The sequence below is a fragment of the Nipponia nippon genome, unplaced genomic scaffold, assembly GCF_047370975.1.
Source record: "Nipponia nippon isolate SJK-2023a ecotype South Korea unplaced genomic scaffold, ASM4737097v1 scaffold_5, whole genome shotgun sequence".
NCBI lineage: Eukaryota > Metazoa > Chordata > Aves > Pelecaniformes > Threskiornithidae > Nipponia > Nipponia nippon.
In genome coordinates, this window is record NW_028262369.1 from 70,993,250 (window position 1) to 71,009,917 (window position 16,668).

The following is a 16,668-nucleotide window of genomic DNA, read 5'->3' on the forward strand; positions in this document are numbered from 1 at the left end:
GGAGAATCTGAAGTGCCTGGTCTTAGCAAGAATGCCTAAAAGGTCAAGGAGAGGACATTGTTTCAGGAGGTCTCTGGCCTTGATACTTACTCGTTCATGAAAACCTGGAAACACAGCACGTGTGTATTGCATATGAACTTTCTCCTTCTAGGGTACTATAGATGAGTACGCATACATGATAAAGCTTTCAAATGTTCTGTGATTTTTGATTGCCTCTGATCTTGAGTGGGCAATGTGGCATGTCGTAAAGGAGTCCAATTTCCAGAGGACAGGTCTGTAACAATTTCTGGAAATAAAGATCCCTTAAGGTTGCATCAAGAGGGTCCAGAATCACTGCATCTGGAAAATCTTGATCACAGCGTCTTGAGAGGCTATCGAAGAAAAGCAGTCAAAGTGGCATATGTGTTTGAAACCTATTTTGATTGTATGAAGCTTCATATTTTCAGGAAAGGCCAGACTGAGCTTGAACTATTCTGAACACAGACTGAAGTCGCTCTTAATAGCAACAGTTGTTATCATACATTTTTCACCGATTCATAGAATTTTAAGGCCAGGAGAGACCGCCCATAACCGCAGATGTTCATACCGATAGCAGTTTCTTTGTAAAGTGCTGGTTCAGCATAGACAGAAAGTTTCTTGGAAACATTTCTATTTTGACTGCCCGACTTTCTCTGAAAGCCAGGCAGGACCTAAGGGACGACTGCTCACTGGGCTGATTCCTGGCTGAATTCTGCCTGGTTTCCCAGCAAGCTCCTGGCACCCCAGGATTTCCGTGTCCCGCGCTCCAGGATCTCCCCCGTCCTGTGCTCCCAAGGCCTCCCCGGGCAGGGGGCTTCTAGGACTTCTCCACGTTGGGACAGGAAACCTCCTAGCTTTTCCTGATGCCGCAGGATTTCTCAGAAGTACGGGCAGCTTGCCCTGTTTGGCACAAACTGGGGTGTTTTACGTTGTTTTTTAATGTTGGAATTTTCCACAAAACAGAAATTGCAAGTTTCAGCCAGCTTCAGTCCAGGCTGCTTGAGTGTTTTCTACAGAGGATTTTGCACATTAGCCATTACAAACTCACATCCTAACTCCGAAGAATTTGCTACAGCATTTTCAGCCAGGGGTTCCTCGTTCCTCTAACCTGTCTCTCTCTGCTGGTTAGAAAACTGCTTAGTACTTTTGTCCCTGGAAATAAAGTACTGCAGCTGTAACAGGTATTATTTTAATTTTGGTGTAAAACAAGCAAATAGAAACAAGTTTCCAAAGGCTGTGACCTGAGGCAGGGCAGGGAAAGCACTGTGCTTTGAGCAGTTTCACCCTGAAGGTCTCTCACAGCAAAGGACAGAAAAGGGCAATACCTATTTAGAGATGGTGTTGATCAAAACAGCATTGGTCTGAAGATAAAGCAAGCAGTAATTAGTCTATATTATTATTATTATTTCATAGAGGCATTTGATAGCTCCCATGTATGAGTTGGGGTTTTGTTTTACTCATGTGGTCAGAGGCAAAGCTGGTGTAAGCGAGCGCCAGTCTTTGCCGGGCAGTGAAGCCATACTCCTTCATGCCTGCCGAGGAGCCTGGCCAGGGGTTAGGCTTCTCAAACCTGCACCAGTGCTCAGAAGCCCACAACTGTATTTTTGCATGCTGGCCCCCAGTAGGTTACAGGGAAGCGGTGATGGCCCCGCCTCACATGCACATAGAGGGTTAGATGTGCCACGGTGGAAACCACAGCTGCATGGCTTGTTCAGGTCGCCTTTGCTGGACATTCAGATCAAACAGGGCAAAACTCAGGTGCTTCGTGGGAAATGCCCTGCTCTCTTCGCTGGGAAATGGCCTGAGCGGCTCAGACCACTAGGGTGGTGAGCACTGGCTCCTCGGTCAAGAAAAAAATCTCAGATGTCATGCTTCAAGGTTGCTCATTTGGCAGCTTTCCTGAGAGCTCGATTCACTTACAGCTGTAAGCATACAAATGTATGTGTGGTATAATCGCCCTGCTTGGAAATCCCAGTGGAGCAAAATATTTAACTCTGAAAAATACTTGGAGTAACTTCTTTGCAATGTATAGAGCAGCAAGCATTTCAGAAACAATCTAACTGTGTATTTAAACAGTCATTACAGCCTTCTGGGTAAATAACACATGTTTTTAAAATGGTCTCTATACACAATAGACGCTAACACAATAAATCCTAATTGCTCTGAAGGACCCATTAGGCTCTATCAGGTCAATACATGGCGGAGGTTTTTTGAAAGTCATTCACCCTGTTGTTACATAAGCCACAATTTGAAAGTCCATAAATAAGTATTTGCCCAATGAAGAGTGAGGGCTTTGCCAGGGCCATACTAATTTATCATGTCAACTTCACTATGGGGACTGTTTTCTTTTCAAGGGCCCACGTAAAAAAAAAAAAGAAAATAAAAAAGCACAACGTGATGTGTTTCAAAAACTACATATCTGAAAAGTTTCACGTGCCCCCCACAAGAAAATCAAATTTAAAGTTCACTGCTTCCTCCTCATCTCGGCATTGTGTGAATCACAGCAAGGAGATCTGAAGATCAGCCGTGGCTGTGGTGCTGGTGGCCGGGCTGTGGCATGGCAGGGACCCTTCCTCATCCCCACTGACCCTCCTGCGCCTTTGAGCCAGGGCCCTGATCCTCCCTCCACCTTCTGCGTGCTGTGGTGGTGGCACCTCGGGACAGGAACACCCCTTCGGTGTACCAACCGTGCCCCGCAGAAAGGGGTCCCAGTCCCCGGGAAACTAATTATGTACATTTTATGTGCACTTTTATATGTACAAATATTGTTAAGTAATAATTGATGTGTCCAGCAAGATGAGCTTCAAATGCAGCCGCTCTTCCTGATTTTACTTTAGTCTTACTTATCTGAACGTCTGGTAGCATTTTACAAACTGCAGCGCTTGTGACAGGTGTTGCTAAAGTCTGTGTCACTGTTTGAAATCAAGTTTTGCATTAATTCACTCAGAAGTTGTCAGTTCCATGTAGCTTTTTGAACGTGACTACAGTTTGGCATGGTTTTGTTTTCCTGCAACATGCTAAGGTGTGTAATTGTACAGGTATATATAAAAACAAACAGTACTGATGTAGGTTAGGATTTTCAAGGGAATTTCAACAAGGCATCCATGGTGAAAACCATTCAAGTGATTTAAATCTGAATTCCTGTCCCCAGCCCACAGCTTTCAAATTATTCGGGCACATGAGAAAATGTTTGCCCCTGCTGCCGTTGCACTTCGGTAGGATTCAGGTGCCAGGGTCCCTCTGCAAATGCCAGCAGTGATTTTCCTTCTGCTCTGCCTGCTCGTGAAGGACTAAGAGCTGCCCTGTCTCCCTACCTGAAGGTCCCTCCTGCCCCCCCGTCCCTGCACCCGCGGCAGGCAGTAAGGCACAGCCTTGCCAGTCTTGTGGTCCCCGTCACCCCCTCGCTCAAGCAGTTTGTTATCAGCGCTCACTGCTAATTCGAGTGGTGCCTGAGCTAGCACAGCCTCCAGCTGGGGTGACTGGCAGGCTCCCCACCGGCACCAGGAGCCCACAGTCACCCGGGCTAGGCCTCCACCGCTCCCTTCCTGGGAGCCGGCGACTTGTCAGCAGTGCAGACAAAACCGGGGTTTGCTGCTCGAAGGAAGAAGGGTCGAGGGCCAGGGACGGCGTGCTGGTCCCGCAACAAGAGGGGCAGGAGGTTCCTGCCCTGCTTTGGTACAGGCAAAGCCAAGAGCGAGATCAACGCTCCCCAGCTTTGTCCCTGCCCAGAGCCTGGGCTGAAAAGCTCTTTGCTGAGTTCTCTAACAAGGGCAAGGGCAATAGCTAGTCTTTACAAAGGAAACTCACTTAGTCCTTTTCTAAAGTCTTTTAAGAAGTCACAGTATCCTTCACAAAGGCAGTTTGTCCAGGTAAACAGTGTAGGCTGACAATACAGCAGTGAAAGAACCAAATACAGCAATATTTACCACCTCTTTACTTTCTGCTTCTACCAGGAACCGCTGCATCCCAGCTGAAAATGCCTCAACGGGTGGAAGGTATGTCCGTGAGGACACGTGTATTGTCAGCCCACGCTGGAGCCACGAGCAGGGACTAGCTGGGCTCCCAAGCAGACCTGTCTAGCATGGCAGAGCTTCATGAACACCTCTGTGCACGGATTAAAGGTAAAGGGATTTCCTAATAACTTGTAGAGTTTTTTAACAACAACAGCAAGCTCTCAGGGATGGGAAACACTTTCTCTTTTGTCTCCAGGATTTGGCACGGTAGGTTTTTGTGCAGGCATGGCTTCTGTCACTAATAGTGCTGGATGCACATAAAGCACTGTACTCTCATACTGTACTGTAGAGATGAATAACAAGCCTATCAACTGTACTTGCACTTACACCATATTTAATCCTGTTCTGGTTGCTCTGCTACGTATTCATAAAAAACAAAAAGGAAACAGAAGCACAGAGCAAGCCAACAGATGTCTACCTGGCTCTTAATTGGATTTTATGTGTCCCCAGTGTAGCAAATACAGCATTATTTACAGCCAGGCTCTAAGAATTAGATACATCTGGAGGAGTGGTGAAACCTGAGCCAGGCTACAAGAGTTGATAGATTAACTGAAATGAAGAGCTGCCCCGTTTCCCCTTCTTATCTTCCCCTTTCCCACCTATATGTACCTGTTCCCCATTCTGTGCTGAATCAAACCAAGATGTTGCCCAAGGAAACGCTTATAAAAATGAAAAATAGCAGCAAAAAAGAGAATTTCTGCTCTTGTGGCGTTTCATCAGCATTTTCTAATTGTACAGCAATGATGATAATAAAAAGGCTGCCCTCTGCTCTCAGCTATAATTTGGATAATCAACTGAAAGCCATAATGAAACTGTCTGTGATTGCTTTCTGCTGGGCTGCTAGTTCACAGAAACTCATTGTTGGGGAGAATTAAAAGTTATGACTCCTGCTACAAGGATATGCAAGTTATGACTCCTGCTACAAGGATATGCCACTGTGTTCCAAAGGAACATGTGACTTGTAATTCTCTTCCGCATAGCTTTATTACAGGGAAACTTGCAGCGTAAAGCAGAGAGGTATAGGGACTTGAGCTTTTTTTTGCCTTTTTTTTTTTTTAAAGTTGTTAAGCATCAAGGCTGACAGTGCCAAATGATATGCACACCTGGGCTGTGTGGACTTGGAGACACAGAGGATTTCGGAGGTGGTAATGAGGTCTCTGGCCTTAAAATCCCTGAGGACTTTGGTGCGCGGTAGCAGCAGTCAGTGCTCCGCCCATAGGCACAGGAGCCACTGGCCACAGGGCGATAGGCCAGCCAGATTTTACCTCTGGGAGGAAGGCAGGAGCTAAGGCATGCTTTGAGTCTTTGCTTTCTGGGCTCTGGATGCAGTTGGGGGTATTTTGGGGACTGGCATTCCCCAGCACCAGGCCTGAATGTGGGCTGTCCCTGTCTGCGATGTGCCGCGGCTATGTCTTGACTAGCAGATGTAGTGCTTGAAGTGAGTGCTTTGGTCCAAACTGCCCTTCCATCCACAGCCACTGAGGAGGAGTGAGGAGCTCCTGTGCAAGGGCTTGGGAGCAGCCTTCCTCCTTGGCCAGGATAAGGGCACTGCCATTGCGGGTGCAGCCTGCGACCCCCAAATCTGGCCTCTGAAGCAGGTCCGTTCCCCTGTGTGCCCTGGACGTGCTGTGGGCTTCAGGAGCAGTGGAAGCCGCTGAAAACCGGGCTGATAGTTTAGGTGTTTGCTAGTGCACAGGTTCAAATTCCTCACGGCAGGCAGCTGAGCACGACCCCCGGGCAGCTCGGGCAGGAGCCCGCGTTTCGCGGGGCGCTGGGGAGGGACCTCTGCCCCGGGCAGGGTCTCTCGAAAGCGCCGGCTTCGCCCGCCCGCGCCCGCCGCCGCCGGCTCGGCGGGACAGCGGTTCGCCAACCACCTCCTGCGGCCCCGAGGTGGAGCGGCGGCCCGGCCCGGCGCCGGGACCGGCCCGCGGTAGCGCGGCTGCCTGCACCCTGCCCGCGGGGCGGGCGCGGGCAGGGCCAGGCTCCCGCCCCCGCGGAGGCTCAGCTTTCCGGGGGGCGGGAGCGGTGCCCTGCCGCGCAGCAGCGGGAGCAGGCAGCGGGAGATGCTGCCGTGACCCTTGTACCCGGGCTGATGTACGGTTGCCGGAGCAAGGCAAAGGCGGGGCGGGACCCCTGCACCCCAGCGTTCCCCCCCGGCCCCTTCCCGCGGAGAGGGGCTAAAGGGCCCGAAGAGGAGGGGGCGAAGCGGCAGCAGCCCCGCAGACGCCGCCTGCCTCCGCCCCCCGCTGCCGCTGCCCCCGTCCCGCTTTGCTCTTCCCGCCGGCGAGGGGAAGCCGGGCCGGGCCGGCGCGGCGCTGGGGCGGGCGGGGGGTCCCGGGTCTCGGGAGGGGCCCGGTGGGCAAGAGGGGAAGGAGCGAGGGTCCCGGCGGCAGGCAAGGGGCGGGGGGCGGATGCGTAGCGGCCAGGCAGCACCGCCACCCGCTCACTTCACCGCCTCCCCCCCGGCCGCCGCTGTCCGCCGGTCGGGCCGGGGCCGCCGCGGGTCCCCGAGCCCCGGCGGGCAGGGGTCCGACAGGGACGGCTCCAGCCGCCGGGGCTCGGGGCGCCGGGGGCAGCGCGGTCTCCCGGCGGGGCGCCCCGCTTCGCCGCCGCGGGAGTCGGTGCCCCGGGCGGGGGCGGCCCTTGGGAGCCCCGCCGGGGGCGGGGCCGCCGGGGGCGGGGCCGCCGGGGGCGTTCCCGGGGCGGGGGGCGGGGCCGAGGGGCGGGGCGCGGGCGCGGCGCGGCGCGGGGGCGTCCGCCCGCCCCAGAGCGCAGGTGGCGGCGGCGGCGGCGGCGGCCCCGCTCCCGGTCCCGGTCCCGGTCCCGGTCCCGGCGCGGCGGCGGCGGCGGCGGCGGCGGCGGCGGCGGCAGGTGCCCGGGGCATGCGGCGGCGGTAGGACGCGCGGCGGCGATGGGCGGCCGGGGGCTGCCGGTGCCGCTGCTGCTGGGGCTGCCGCTGCTGCTGGGGCTGCCGGCGGCGGGGCGCGCCGCCTCCAAGGCGCTGGTGTGCCAGGAGATCACGGTGCCGATGTGCAAGGGCATCGGCTACAACCTCACCTACATGCCCAACCAGTTCAACCACGACACGCAGGACGAGGCCGGGCTGGAGGTGCACCAGTTCTGGCCGCTGGTGGAGATCCAGTGCTCCCCGGACCTGCGCTTCTTCCTCTGCAGCATGTACACCCCCATCTGCCTGCCCGACTACACCAAGCCGCTGCCCCCCTGCCGCTCCGTCTGCGAGCGGGCCAAGGCCGGCTGCTCGCCCATCATGCAGCAGTACGGCTTCGCCTGGCCCGAGAGGATGAGCTGCGACAGCCTGCCGGTGCTGGGGGACACCGAGGTGCTCTGCATGGGATACAACCGCACGGAAGCCACCACCCTGCCGCCTTTCTTCGGGAAGCCCACGCGCCCGGCCAAGGATGCGGCCAAAAACCTGACGCCGCTCAGCGGGCAGCGCCCCTCGGGGCTGGACTGCGGCCGGACTTGCAAGTGCAAGGCGCCCCTGATCCCCATCTCCAAGGAGTCCCACCCGCTGTACAACCGCATCAGGACTGGGCAGGTACCCAACTGCGCCATCCCCTGCTACCAGCCCTACTTCACCCAGGATGAAAAGACCTTCGCTACCTTCTGGATCGGTCTCTGGTCCATCCTCTGCTTCCTCTCCACCTCCACCACCGTGGCCACCTTCCTCATCGACATGGAGCGCTTCAAGTACCCTGAGCGCCCCATCATCTTCCTCTCTGCTTGCTACCTCTTCGTCTCCGTGGGCTACATTGTGCGGCTGGTGGCAGGGCATGCCAACGTGGCTTGCAACCCAGAGCACCACCATATCCACTATGAGACCACGGGCCCTGCCCTCTGCACCGTAGTTTTCCTTCTCCTCTACTTCTTTGGCATGGCCAGCTCCATCTGGTGGGTCATCCTGTCCCTCACCTGGTTCCTGGCAGCCGGCATGAAGTGGGGCAACGAGGCCATTGCTAGCTATGCGCAGTACTTCCACCTGGCTGCCTGGCTCATCCCCAGTGCCAAATCCATCGCTGTACTGGCACTCAGCTCCGTGGACGGCGACCCGGTGGCCGGGGTTTGCTATGTGGGCAACCAGAGCCTGGAGAACCTGCGGGGCTTCGTGCTGGCACCGCTGGTGGTTTACCTCTTCACCGGCAGCCTCTTCCTGCTGGCCGGCTTCGTCTCGCTCTTTCGCATCCGCAGCGTGATCAAGCAGGGCGGCACCAAGACTGACAAGCTGGAGAAGCTGATGATCCGCATCGGCATCTTCACTGTGCTCTACACTGTGCCCGCCACCATCGTCATCGCCTGCTACATCTACGAGCAGCACAACCGGGAGGCGTGGGAGCGGGCGCAGAACTGCTCCTGCCCAGGGGACCCCCTCCGCCCCAAGCCCGACTATGCCATCTTCATGCTCAAATACTTCATGTGCCTCGTGGTGGGCATCACCTCTGGTGTCTGGATCTGGTCCGGCAAGACGCTGGAGTCCTGGAGGCGCTTCACAGCCCGCTGCTGCCGGGCCAGGAAGCCCGTGGGTGCCTCCGTGTACGGTGAGGCCAGCCCGGCGCTGGCGGGCAGGACAGTGCTGCCCAGCATGGCCTCCTACCACAAGCAGGTCCCGCTGTCCCACGTGTGACCGGAGGGAGCCTCGGTGACCCCAGCCACAGGGAGGAGAGGGTTGCAAAGACCCTGGGCCACAGAAGAGGGGTGGCAGCTGGGCCACCCCGGCATCCTCAGCCCCACCGCGATGGTGCTGCCCGGGACCGAGCATGTGCACCCGCAGGGCGTGGAGCAGCTGCGGCCCCAGGCAGGGCAGGGAGAGGTGCTGCCAGCAATGTCGGGGCAGAGTGACAGGGAGGCCTGGAGCCTGGCACCGCCGTGGATGCCCCATTTGGGGTCCCACGCCCTGTTTGGGGTCCTGGGGTGCTGCTGCCTGGGGGGGCTGGTCAGGTGGCAGGTAGCCCTTGAGCACTGATTTGTGCCTCACGATGAGACTCTGGGCAGGTCTTGCTGGTGCCCGGGTGAAGGGGAGAACTGCGGCAGGCAGGGCGGGTGGTGGCCCCCGACCCCAGGTGATGCGCTGGCACCGGCACTGAGCCACTCGCCAGAGCCTGGGGTGGGGTGCAAGGGAGCTGGGAAGAGCTGGAAGTGGGGGCTACCTCCCTGCTGTGCTGCACCTGGGCCCCCGGGGCTCCGGAGCCCCCGGACATAGGTATGTGTTGCAAAGGAGAGGACTGGGAGCCCCTGGTGCCCCACTCAGGCAGCAGCATGCTGAGCGGGAGGGAGGGAGCTGCGCGGGCCGGGGGCTTCACAGGTGGTGGTGGTGCAGGAGGAAGGGGCTGTGGAGAGGAATGGCCAGGCAGTACAGGGACAGGGTCCCAACTGTCTGCAGCGCAGGAGGGGACCAGAGGTCCCTTCTCCCCCAGGCAAGCGCGTGCCGGCTCTCCCTGGGCAGGGGGCTCGGGGCTGGGCAGGGGCTGGTGCTGCTGGGGCTCAGCTCTGTGGCATTGACTCCCGGCTTCGACCCGTCGCTCTGCGGTGGGCAGCCAGGTCCACTGCCCGTGAGCAACTCACCCCGGAGAGCCAAAGGGCTGCGCAGGTGACGAGGCTGCCATCCCAGCAGGGGGTTCGCAAGGAGCCCGGGGCACCGCTGGCTCTGGGACTGAGAGCAGCCTCCTCCTGAGCTGCCGTGTGCTCTGGGCAGGGGTCGATGCCAGTCTGTGCCTCTCACCTCTGCAGCGGGGTGAGTTTCTCACATCTGCCTCATGCCGTGCAGGTTACCTGGGGTCAGGTAGGCAGCCCTGGCTGTGGCACACAGCGCAGCAGCTGAGCATGGCAAAACCAGCCCTAAAAGGGTGGTTGCGCTTCTGCAGCAGGTAGTGTATGCGTGGTGGGGGGGTTTCTGAGCCAGGCAGCAGTCCGTCGCTCCTGGGGAGCAGCTGGGTTTTCCAGCCAGCCAGCTTGCTTCAACATTTCTTGCTGCTTTTTTCAAAGCTGCGCCTCTGTCGGAGACAGTGCCGGGTTTGAGAGCGAGCAGTTAATTTAGGGAAACTCAGCAGAGCGCTCATACTCCCTTTCCTCCAGCTTCACAAGCCTTTTTCACTTCCCCAGGTCAGGCAGCAGCAGAGCACTGACAGACCTGGTGCCTGGCATTAAGCACTGGTGACAGCTGGGTTTTGATAAGTGGAATGATGGCGGGGAGGCCCTGTTGTCAACTTCATTGAACGCAGCAAGGGCTCGGGGCTCGGGCTGCAGCATGGGATGGGGCACAGCTGGTGAGAGGTGGCTGCCTCTGGCTTCAGCCTGCTTGTGAAAGCACCCGATTTTTAAAATTTTTTTTCCCCCTGCCCTAAGTGGTGATCACGTATGTAACCGCCCAGCCATTACTGGAGTCCTTTTTGCCCTCCTTCAAGCGTGGCACCATGACCCGGCTGCTTGAGCACTGGAGAACAACTGCTGGCTTTGCTCCCGCAGGACTGCAAGGGTCCGAGGTTGTTCTCAACACCCTTGGACCACTTCAGTCAAGAAGGGTTCCACCTCATTTTAAAACCAAAGCCTGGGAAGTGAGGGGACGCTCAAGTGGCACATCTGCTGATAAAGGTACTGCCAAGATCTGGCAGGAGTGTCTCTGGGGCAAGCTGGCCGGAGCAGCCAGCGGTGCAGGGACTGAGGGCTCGGCAGGGACTGCTCAGCCGCACATATCAGCACTCTTGCGACAGAGGGCTCGCTCCCTCCAGCGTGTTGCAGTACTTTATCGTGGACAGAACTGCACCACGTCGTGTTACAAACTGTAAATAGTTGTATTTTAGCCTGGTTTGTACATACAGAAGCCGTAGTGACCTTTGATACGGGTTTGGGACAGGTGTGTTCTTGGCAGCGAGGCAGGTCAGGCGCAGAGATGCTGTGGGTAGGCTCGTGTTGTAATCCAGGGCATTAAGTGACTCCAACCTGCTCCAGTCCACGCCTCGCTGGACTCCCCTGTTTCTGTAGTGCCTTTTGTAGATACAGCTAAACACACATCATGCAATACAATGAACAAAACCATGTCAAAGGTGACGTTTTGTTGTTTTTGTTTTTTTTCAAAGTGCAACTGACTGTGTAAAGCTTTTTTTTTTTTTTGAAAAAAGAAATCCAAGATTAGCTACAAACCGTTGCCTATTGAAAAATGCGAGAGCATTTTCAGCTTTGCTCTAAGTGTGGGTTAATGCAATCAACTTGTGCTTGAGCCTGGCTTCTCAGCAACAAGTGGCAGGAGGGGGAAAGGAGCCGTTGCCGTGTGCCCTGTATGCTGTAGCCAATTTACATGTTAGGTTTTGCCTCTTCCGTTACTGATGGTGTTCAATGTTGTTTAAATGACTGTACTATATTTTGTGAAAAGCTGAAGAAATTTTATTCAAAAAGAGGAGTATTGAGGTTAGTTATTTATGAGGACCAAAAAAAAAAAAAAAAAAAAAAAGGTGTGTGGTGTTTTCTTTGCTTCTGCTAGAATATTAATTACCATAGAAACTTAACTGTGGGGTGGCGGGGAGGCATGTGCTGGCGGGCTGCGCAGGGCGCTTATCGCTAGGGATCGTGGGGGCCTGGTGAGGCAGCAACCCCTGCGTGGGGCGGGAGTAGCACGTTCCACGTGCCCGAAGCCCTCGCAGCGCTGCCCTCGGCACGGGGGCCGTCACGCGCCCGCGCCCTCCCCGCTGGCGTGCCGTGGCCTGCCGTGGCGCCGTGCGGCCCAGCCTGGGCGCAGCAGCCCGGCTCTGCACTGAACCGGGTTTAATCCTCAGGGGCCGCCGTGCTGCCGGCTGGTGCCCGTGACCTGACTGACAGCGTGTTTCCTTGACAGGCCAAGGTCACGCCTGGCTCGTAGAAGAGGGTTAACTATCAACTTTTATTGGCGTTCTGCAGTTTGCACAGTATCGGTCCCTCACCCTGCGCTGAGCTCAGGCCCTGAAGAGGTGCCCTTTGATACTTTTTCAGGCCAAGCAGATAACAGCTCTTGGCCAAGCGGGATGCTGCACGCCAGTGTGAGTGTCCGTGTTGCCATCTGCTGTGCGCTCGCTCTCGCGTTGGGAGGAGCACTTTAGGAAGGCCAGCAAGGGGTTAAGGCTGGCTCCATGGTGACTAATGGTGCAGGACTCTGCTATCTAGTTAGGTGTGTAGGCACACACCAAGGCCCACTAGATAGGATCTCTTACCTGGAAGCAGCATTCCAGCACCCAGCGATAAACCTGACAGCTGCACAGACTGACTCACCTGATTCCTCAGCACTGGGCGATCTGCCCTCCCATGCTCAAGTACAGGCAAAACACGCTGTCGGGGCTGAGCCTATCTATCTTGTGCAGGGCGACTGTTCTGGGGTGCGGAGGGGACGTGCACGAGGTCCTTACCGAGGAGCCGCGGACACTCACCGCCTGCCTCTGGAAGTAAAACGCCAGCATCTTGCTGGCAGCCTTGTTGACATCCTTGCCTCCCAGGAAGCCGCCGTGTCCTCGGCTCCTCAGTAAACAGGAGTTTGGCAGAGCTGCCATCACCGCCTACCTCCAGCCACTGTTTCGGAGCCAGGGAAGGGCCATTACTGCAGGCAGCCGCTTGCGAATCTCCTGCAGGACTCCGTTGCTGTGAGCACACGTGTCGTCGCGCATAGCCCAGTCTAATGCTTGTGCTGCTCTGTTGCTCCCGTGCTCTCCGTGTCCCATTTGGTCAGCTTAGGCCATCCTCGAGGCAGTCGCTGGCTTCCTTGGGGTTGAACAGTGCAAATGCAGCACAATTTCAGGCTGGGCGGCATGGGAATGACAGTGTCTGACAGCACAGGGACCACGTGGCTTCTCAAATAGGTTTTAATATCACAGAGCAAAAGCCAAAGTGGTTGTTTCACCTAAAAAAAAAAAGCCTCTGTCCACAAAGGCAGCCTCAGACTTTCCTAGTCAAGCCCACGTTCAGCCAGTTAAATGCTTTTTCCCTAGCTAGTCAATTGCGGGGGTTGGTGTTAGTAAGTAAGTGCACTACGGTCACTTTTGGCAGCACCCTGTAATTCACTATATATTGTCAAACAACTTGGTGCAAGTGTAGTTTTCCCAGATAACGTTAGGGAAAGCCAGTCCTACTTAATGCTACTGCACTATTGTGCTGTGGGAAATACCAGTGCAGGCGGGGGGCAGCAGCCTGCCTGGTGCTGAGCTCTCAACACACCAGTTCACCCTGCCCCACGCACGCCTGCCAACCCCCTGTGCAAGCTCTTGCCTCAATTGCTCTTCTGTCCTCTTCTGCTTGCTCAGGTTGTGCTTGACGCCTATACCCTTATCCAGAAGCGATGGTCTTGACGTTTATTCCATCCCTGAAGTGCCTGTCCTCCTAACTGCCAAACCCATGCTGAAGTAGTTCTCATAAAAATTTCCTTAGAAACAAGATACACAGTCTCCGTACACAAAGGGCAAGGGCTGCTGACGGCCAGGGCCAGCACGTAGCCCACAAACACGTCCATGGCTTCCTGCCCCTGCTGACCACTAGCACACGATGCTCGCGCTAGCCTTGTTGGTGCTCACATTATTCTCGCTGGGCCATAACATAGCTATTGTCTCTACAAACAGTACTTACTGCCAGATGGGGAGTGCTGCCCTGGAACTGAATGCAGGCAGAGGTCACCTCAACATAGATGAAACATCATTCAGCTGTTGGGTTAAGAGAAAGAAGGTACCTCGATCCTGTAGCTGGTTGCTCTTCCCTGGGAGCAGAGGTAGGTAACTATCTCTGTAATTCCAGTATTCTATGACTGTAATTTTTTTTTGCCTTTTTCTCAAAAGTGCTGCCAGAATAGTGGAAGTTACAGGGTATCTCCCCCCCCGCCCCATTCATCTTCCAGCACCTAAATATAATTCCTTCTGAAACACTATCACAGCTCATCCCTTCAAAAGGGAGCTGTATGGTTTACTTTTTATTGCTTACTTAGGAAATCCACTAGCCGTGTTTTCCAGAATCTAACTCTTTTAGGGGGACCAGAATGTTAAGTGGAATTGCTGTTTCTCCTCTCAAGAAATTGAGTTGTAGCTGAGCCCTGTTTAGCATCTGCTGAACAGACCAAAATCCTACTGGCAATGAGCTCTGGGCTATGCTACAGTAAAACTAAAGCCAATTAAGGTTCGAGGCAAAATTAAGTTTGGAGCAGCAGTCTCCTGCAAGATAAATTGCAGAAGCAGCCGTCAGCTCAAGTTGTCATTCACCTGTCATCCAGATCAGCAGGAAGAGCCTCTGTCTCATTTGGCAAAAAAGGTAAATGACTGTCCCAGGTTTCTGCTGAGCACCTCACAGCTGAACTTGCAGAAGCCATGTGCCCACCCACCCCATGAAGCTGAAGGCACCTGGCAGTGCTAAGGAAAGAAAAGCTCATTAGCAATTAGGTCACAAGTCAATCCAGGAGCTGGTCACTTGTACCTTCCAATTTAGTGCTCCTCAAGGGAGGACTGACTGACTTAAACATCAAATCACCTCCAGAGAGACTGGCCCTACTTAAAGTCCATTTAAGTGCAAAGAAACTGCCAGTGAGTAGCTATTTGACCAGCCCGAGTCAAATTCTAAATCCAGACGACGTGTGGGAATAGCCAGGCAGCTACGCAAGGCCCTACCACGCCTTCAGCCAAAGCAGGCTGCCAGGGCCCTGCCCCGCGCCGCCAACCAAGCCGCTCACGGCTGCCGAATGACCTCTGCCGCCGGCTCCCCAGACATTCACAAGTCACTGTGATAAAACGAAGGCGAGGGGCTGGTACTGCAAACGGAGGGGGTTTTTATTTCTTTTTTCATACCTGGGAGAAGGCTCAAGCGAGGGGGAATGAAATCAGACAGCCGTACAGAACACACAATTCACCTTTAACTTTAATTAAAATAGAGTTTATTAGCTTTTCTTTTAATACAAACATGAGAAAGGAAAACCACCTGAAGATGTAGCGTTATTTTCAAAATTGAATTGTGATCAATACCTGAAGTGCCAAGTTCCATGGATTTGGGAGCCAGGGGCTGGCGTATTTGCATACCCCAAAAGGCTGTATGCATCATTTGAACAGTTGAGCGCAGCCAAACTGATGATTACGCTCATCAGCCCCACTCCCAAAGGCACATGGACTCGCTGTTCAGTGTAGTTTTTGGGCCTTGGCTGGAAGAGAAAGTGCACAAAACCCGTGCCATTCGGAGGGAGAGCTGCTCCTAGGACAAACTGCCTAGAATCTATTTGGATCCAAGAAGGGAAGATACTACAAAGACTTGTAACAGGAAGAGTCTAATAATACTTATCCTGTTTAGAGTTCAGTTTCAGAGCCTGAAAGTAAGCTCCATTCCAAAGTCTCAGAAAGAGCAAAACCCAAGCCTCTAGAGCAGCTGCACAAGATAAAATTCACTTCGCCCAAAAAGAAAAAAAAAAAAAAAAAGGGTTTTATAGAAAGCTTTTTGATAATTCTCAATTGAACACAATATTTTTTTTCAATCTACCTTGTTAGGTAGTCCAGGGTTCTCAAACTCGTTACTGTCTCATTATGAATGTAAAGCCCTCCCAGGAAACAAAACCCCCAGGAGAGCCAGATGGATGCACAATATCAGCTTTAGGAACTCCACTGTATATAGCACAAGAGATCTGCAGGAGAACTCAGAGAAGCAGTGCTGCACACACGCCACTCGCCACTGGACTGCTACACTGTTTGGGATGGTGATGATGTTTCCAGACCAACTTGCTCATTCAATGCCTCAGAAAAACATACAGATTGCGTCTCTTCCAGAGCAATGTAAGTATTAGAAAATGAGAGAAGCACCATAATTCACAAGAAATGCAGCATGGACCCTATACATTTTAACAATACATAAAACCATATCTCTGCCCCCATTCAAAACATTCAAAGTCTTTTGACAATCTCTACTGGAGTGAAGTTGTGGGTGCAGAGTTGGAATTCCTTCCTGCTGGGCAGCTTCTTGGTTATGAACAGATCACCAATAATAGCAGCTTTTAGTAGCCAAACCAGGGAACAGCTGTCAACACATGTCTATGCTACTGTTTTCAGCTCCAGAGTGGCTTTATACTTTAAGAGTCCCATGTTTTCTTTTGTTTTAGTTAACACTGCATCGACCTGAAATACAAATGCAGCGAGACTCTGGATGACAGGGGAGAGGAGGGAAGAACATTGTAACTATAGTCATGTGGTTAGTGTTTAAGTTCTAAAATTTAAAACTACTTATTATTAAAAACCTCAAGAGTTCACAGCTATAGGCCTACATAGTAAGCAAACATCTGTGGGGGAGAGAAGGAGAGAAGTTTGTTTTTGCACCTCTGGATACATTAGAAGGAGGAGAGAGTTGATTTGACAAAGGTCTTGTCTTTCGCACCAAGTATGCTCCTCAAGCTCTGGGCTCCCTTGGCTAGTTTACCCTCCTCTCCTCCTTTTGCTGGAAGACACCATCACCGCTGGCCTGTGTGCGTGGAGTGGTGGTATTCCTCCGATTCATAGGGATGCTGGTTCATGGTGCTGCACCTTTCTCTCTCCTCAGGAGAGGATGGCGTTAGAACGGCGGATACCAACTAAGTTATCAGCACTGAAAGATCGTCTCATAGCAGCTTTTGACAAGTCTTTGTATTTGTCTTCACACAGCCGGGAGATAGCCT

At 54.1% G+C, this 16,668-nt stretch overlaps 2 protein-coding genes and 1 long non-coding RNA gene across 3 annotated transcripts in view; 2 read left to right on the forward strand and 1 right to left on the reverse strand.

The window, feature by feature from the left end:
• The first annotated feature begins 1,041 nt into the window (after window positions 1–1,041).
• Window positions 1,042–13,749, forward strand: LOC148052320 (uncharacterized). Its single transcript, XR_015698672.1, has 3 exons — window positions 1,042–1,199; window positions 3,972–4,139; window positions 13,619–13,749. It is a non-coding gene; the product is annotated as an uncharacterized LOC148052320 (long non-coding RNA).
• FZD5 (frizzled class receptor 5) lies at window positions 6,808–8,819 on the forward strand. Its single transcript, XM_009462362.2, has one exon. The coding sequence runs from the start codon at window positions 6,943–6,945 to the stop codon at window positions 8,671–8,673; it is 1,731 nt and encodes a 576-aa protein (XP_009460637.2). The 5' UTR covers window positions 6,808–6,942; the 3' UTR covers window positions 8,674–8,819.
• Window positions 13,750–14,896: 1,147 nt separating the features above from the next.
• CCNYL1 (cyclin Y like 1) overlaps window positions 14,897–16,668 on the reverse strand; it is a 34,942-nt gene continuing 33,170 nt past the window's right edge. Inside the window, exon 10 of the mRNA XM_087730925.1 lies at window positions 14,897–16,666. Coding sequence (XP_087587051.1) covers window positions 16,550–16,666 — 117 coding nt within the window. The 3' untranslated portion in view covers window positions 14,897–16,549. The remainder of the gene's footprint in view (window positions 16,667–16,668) is intronic.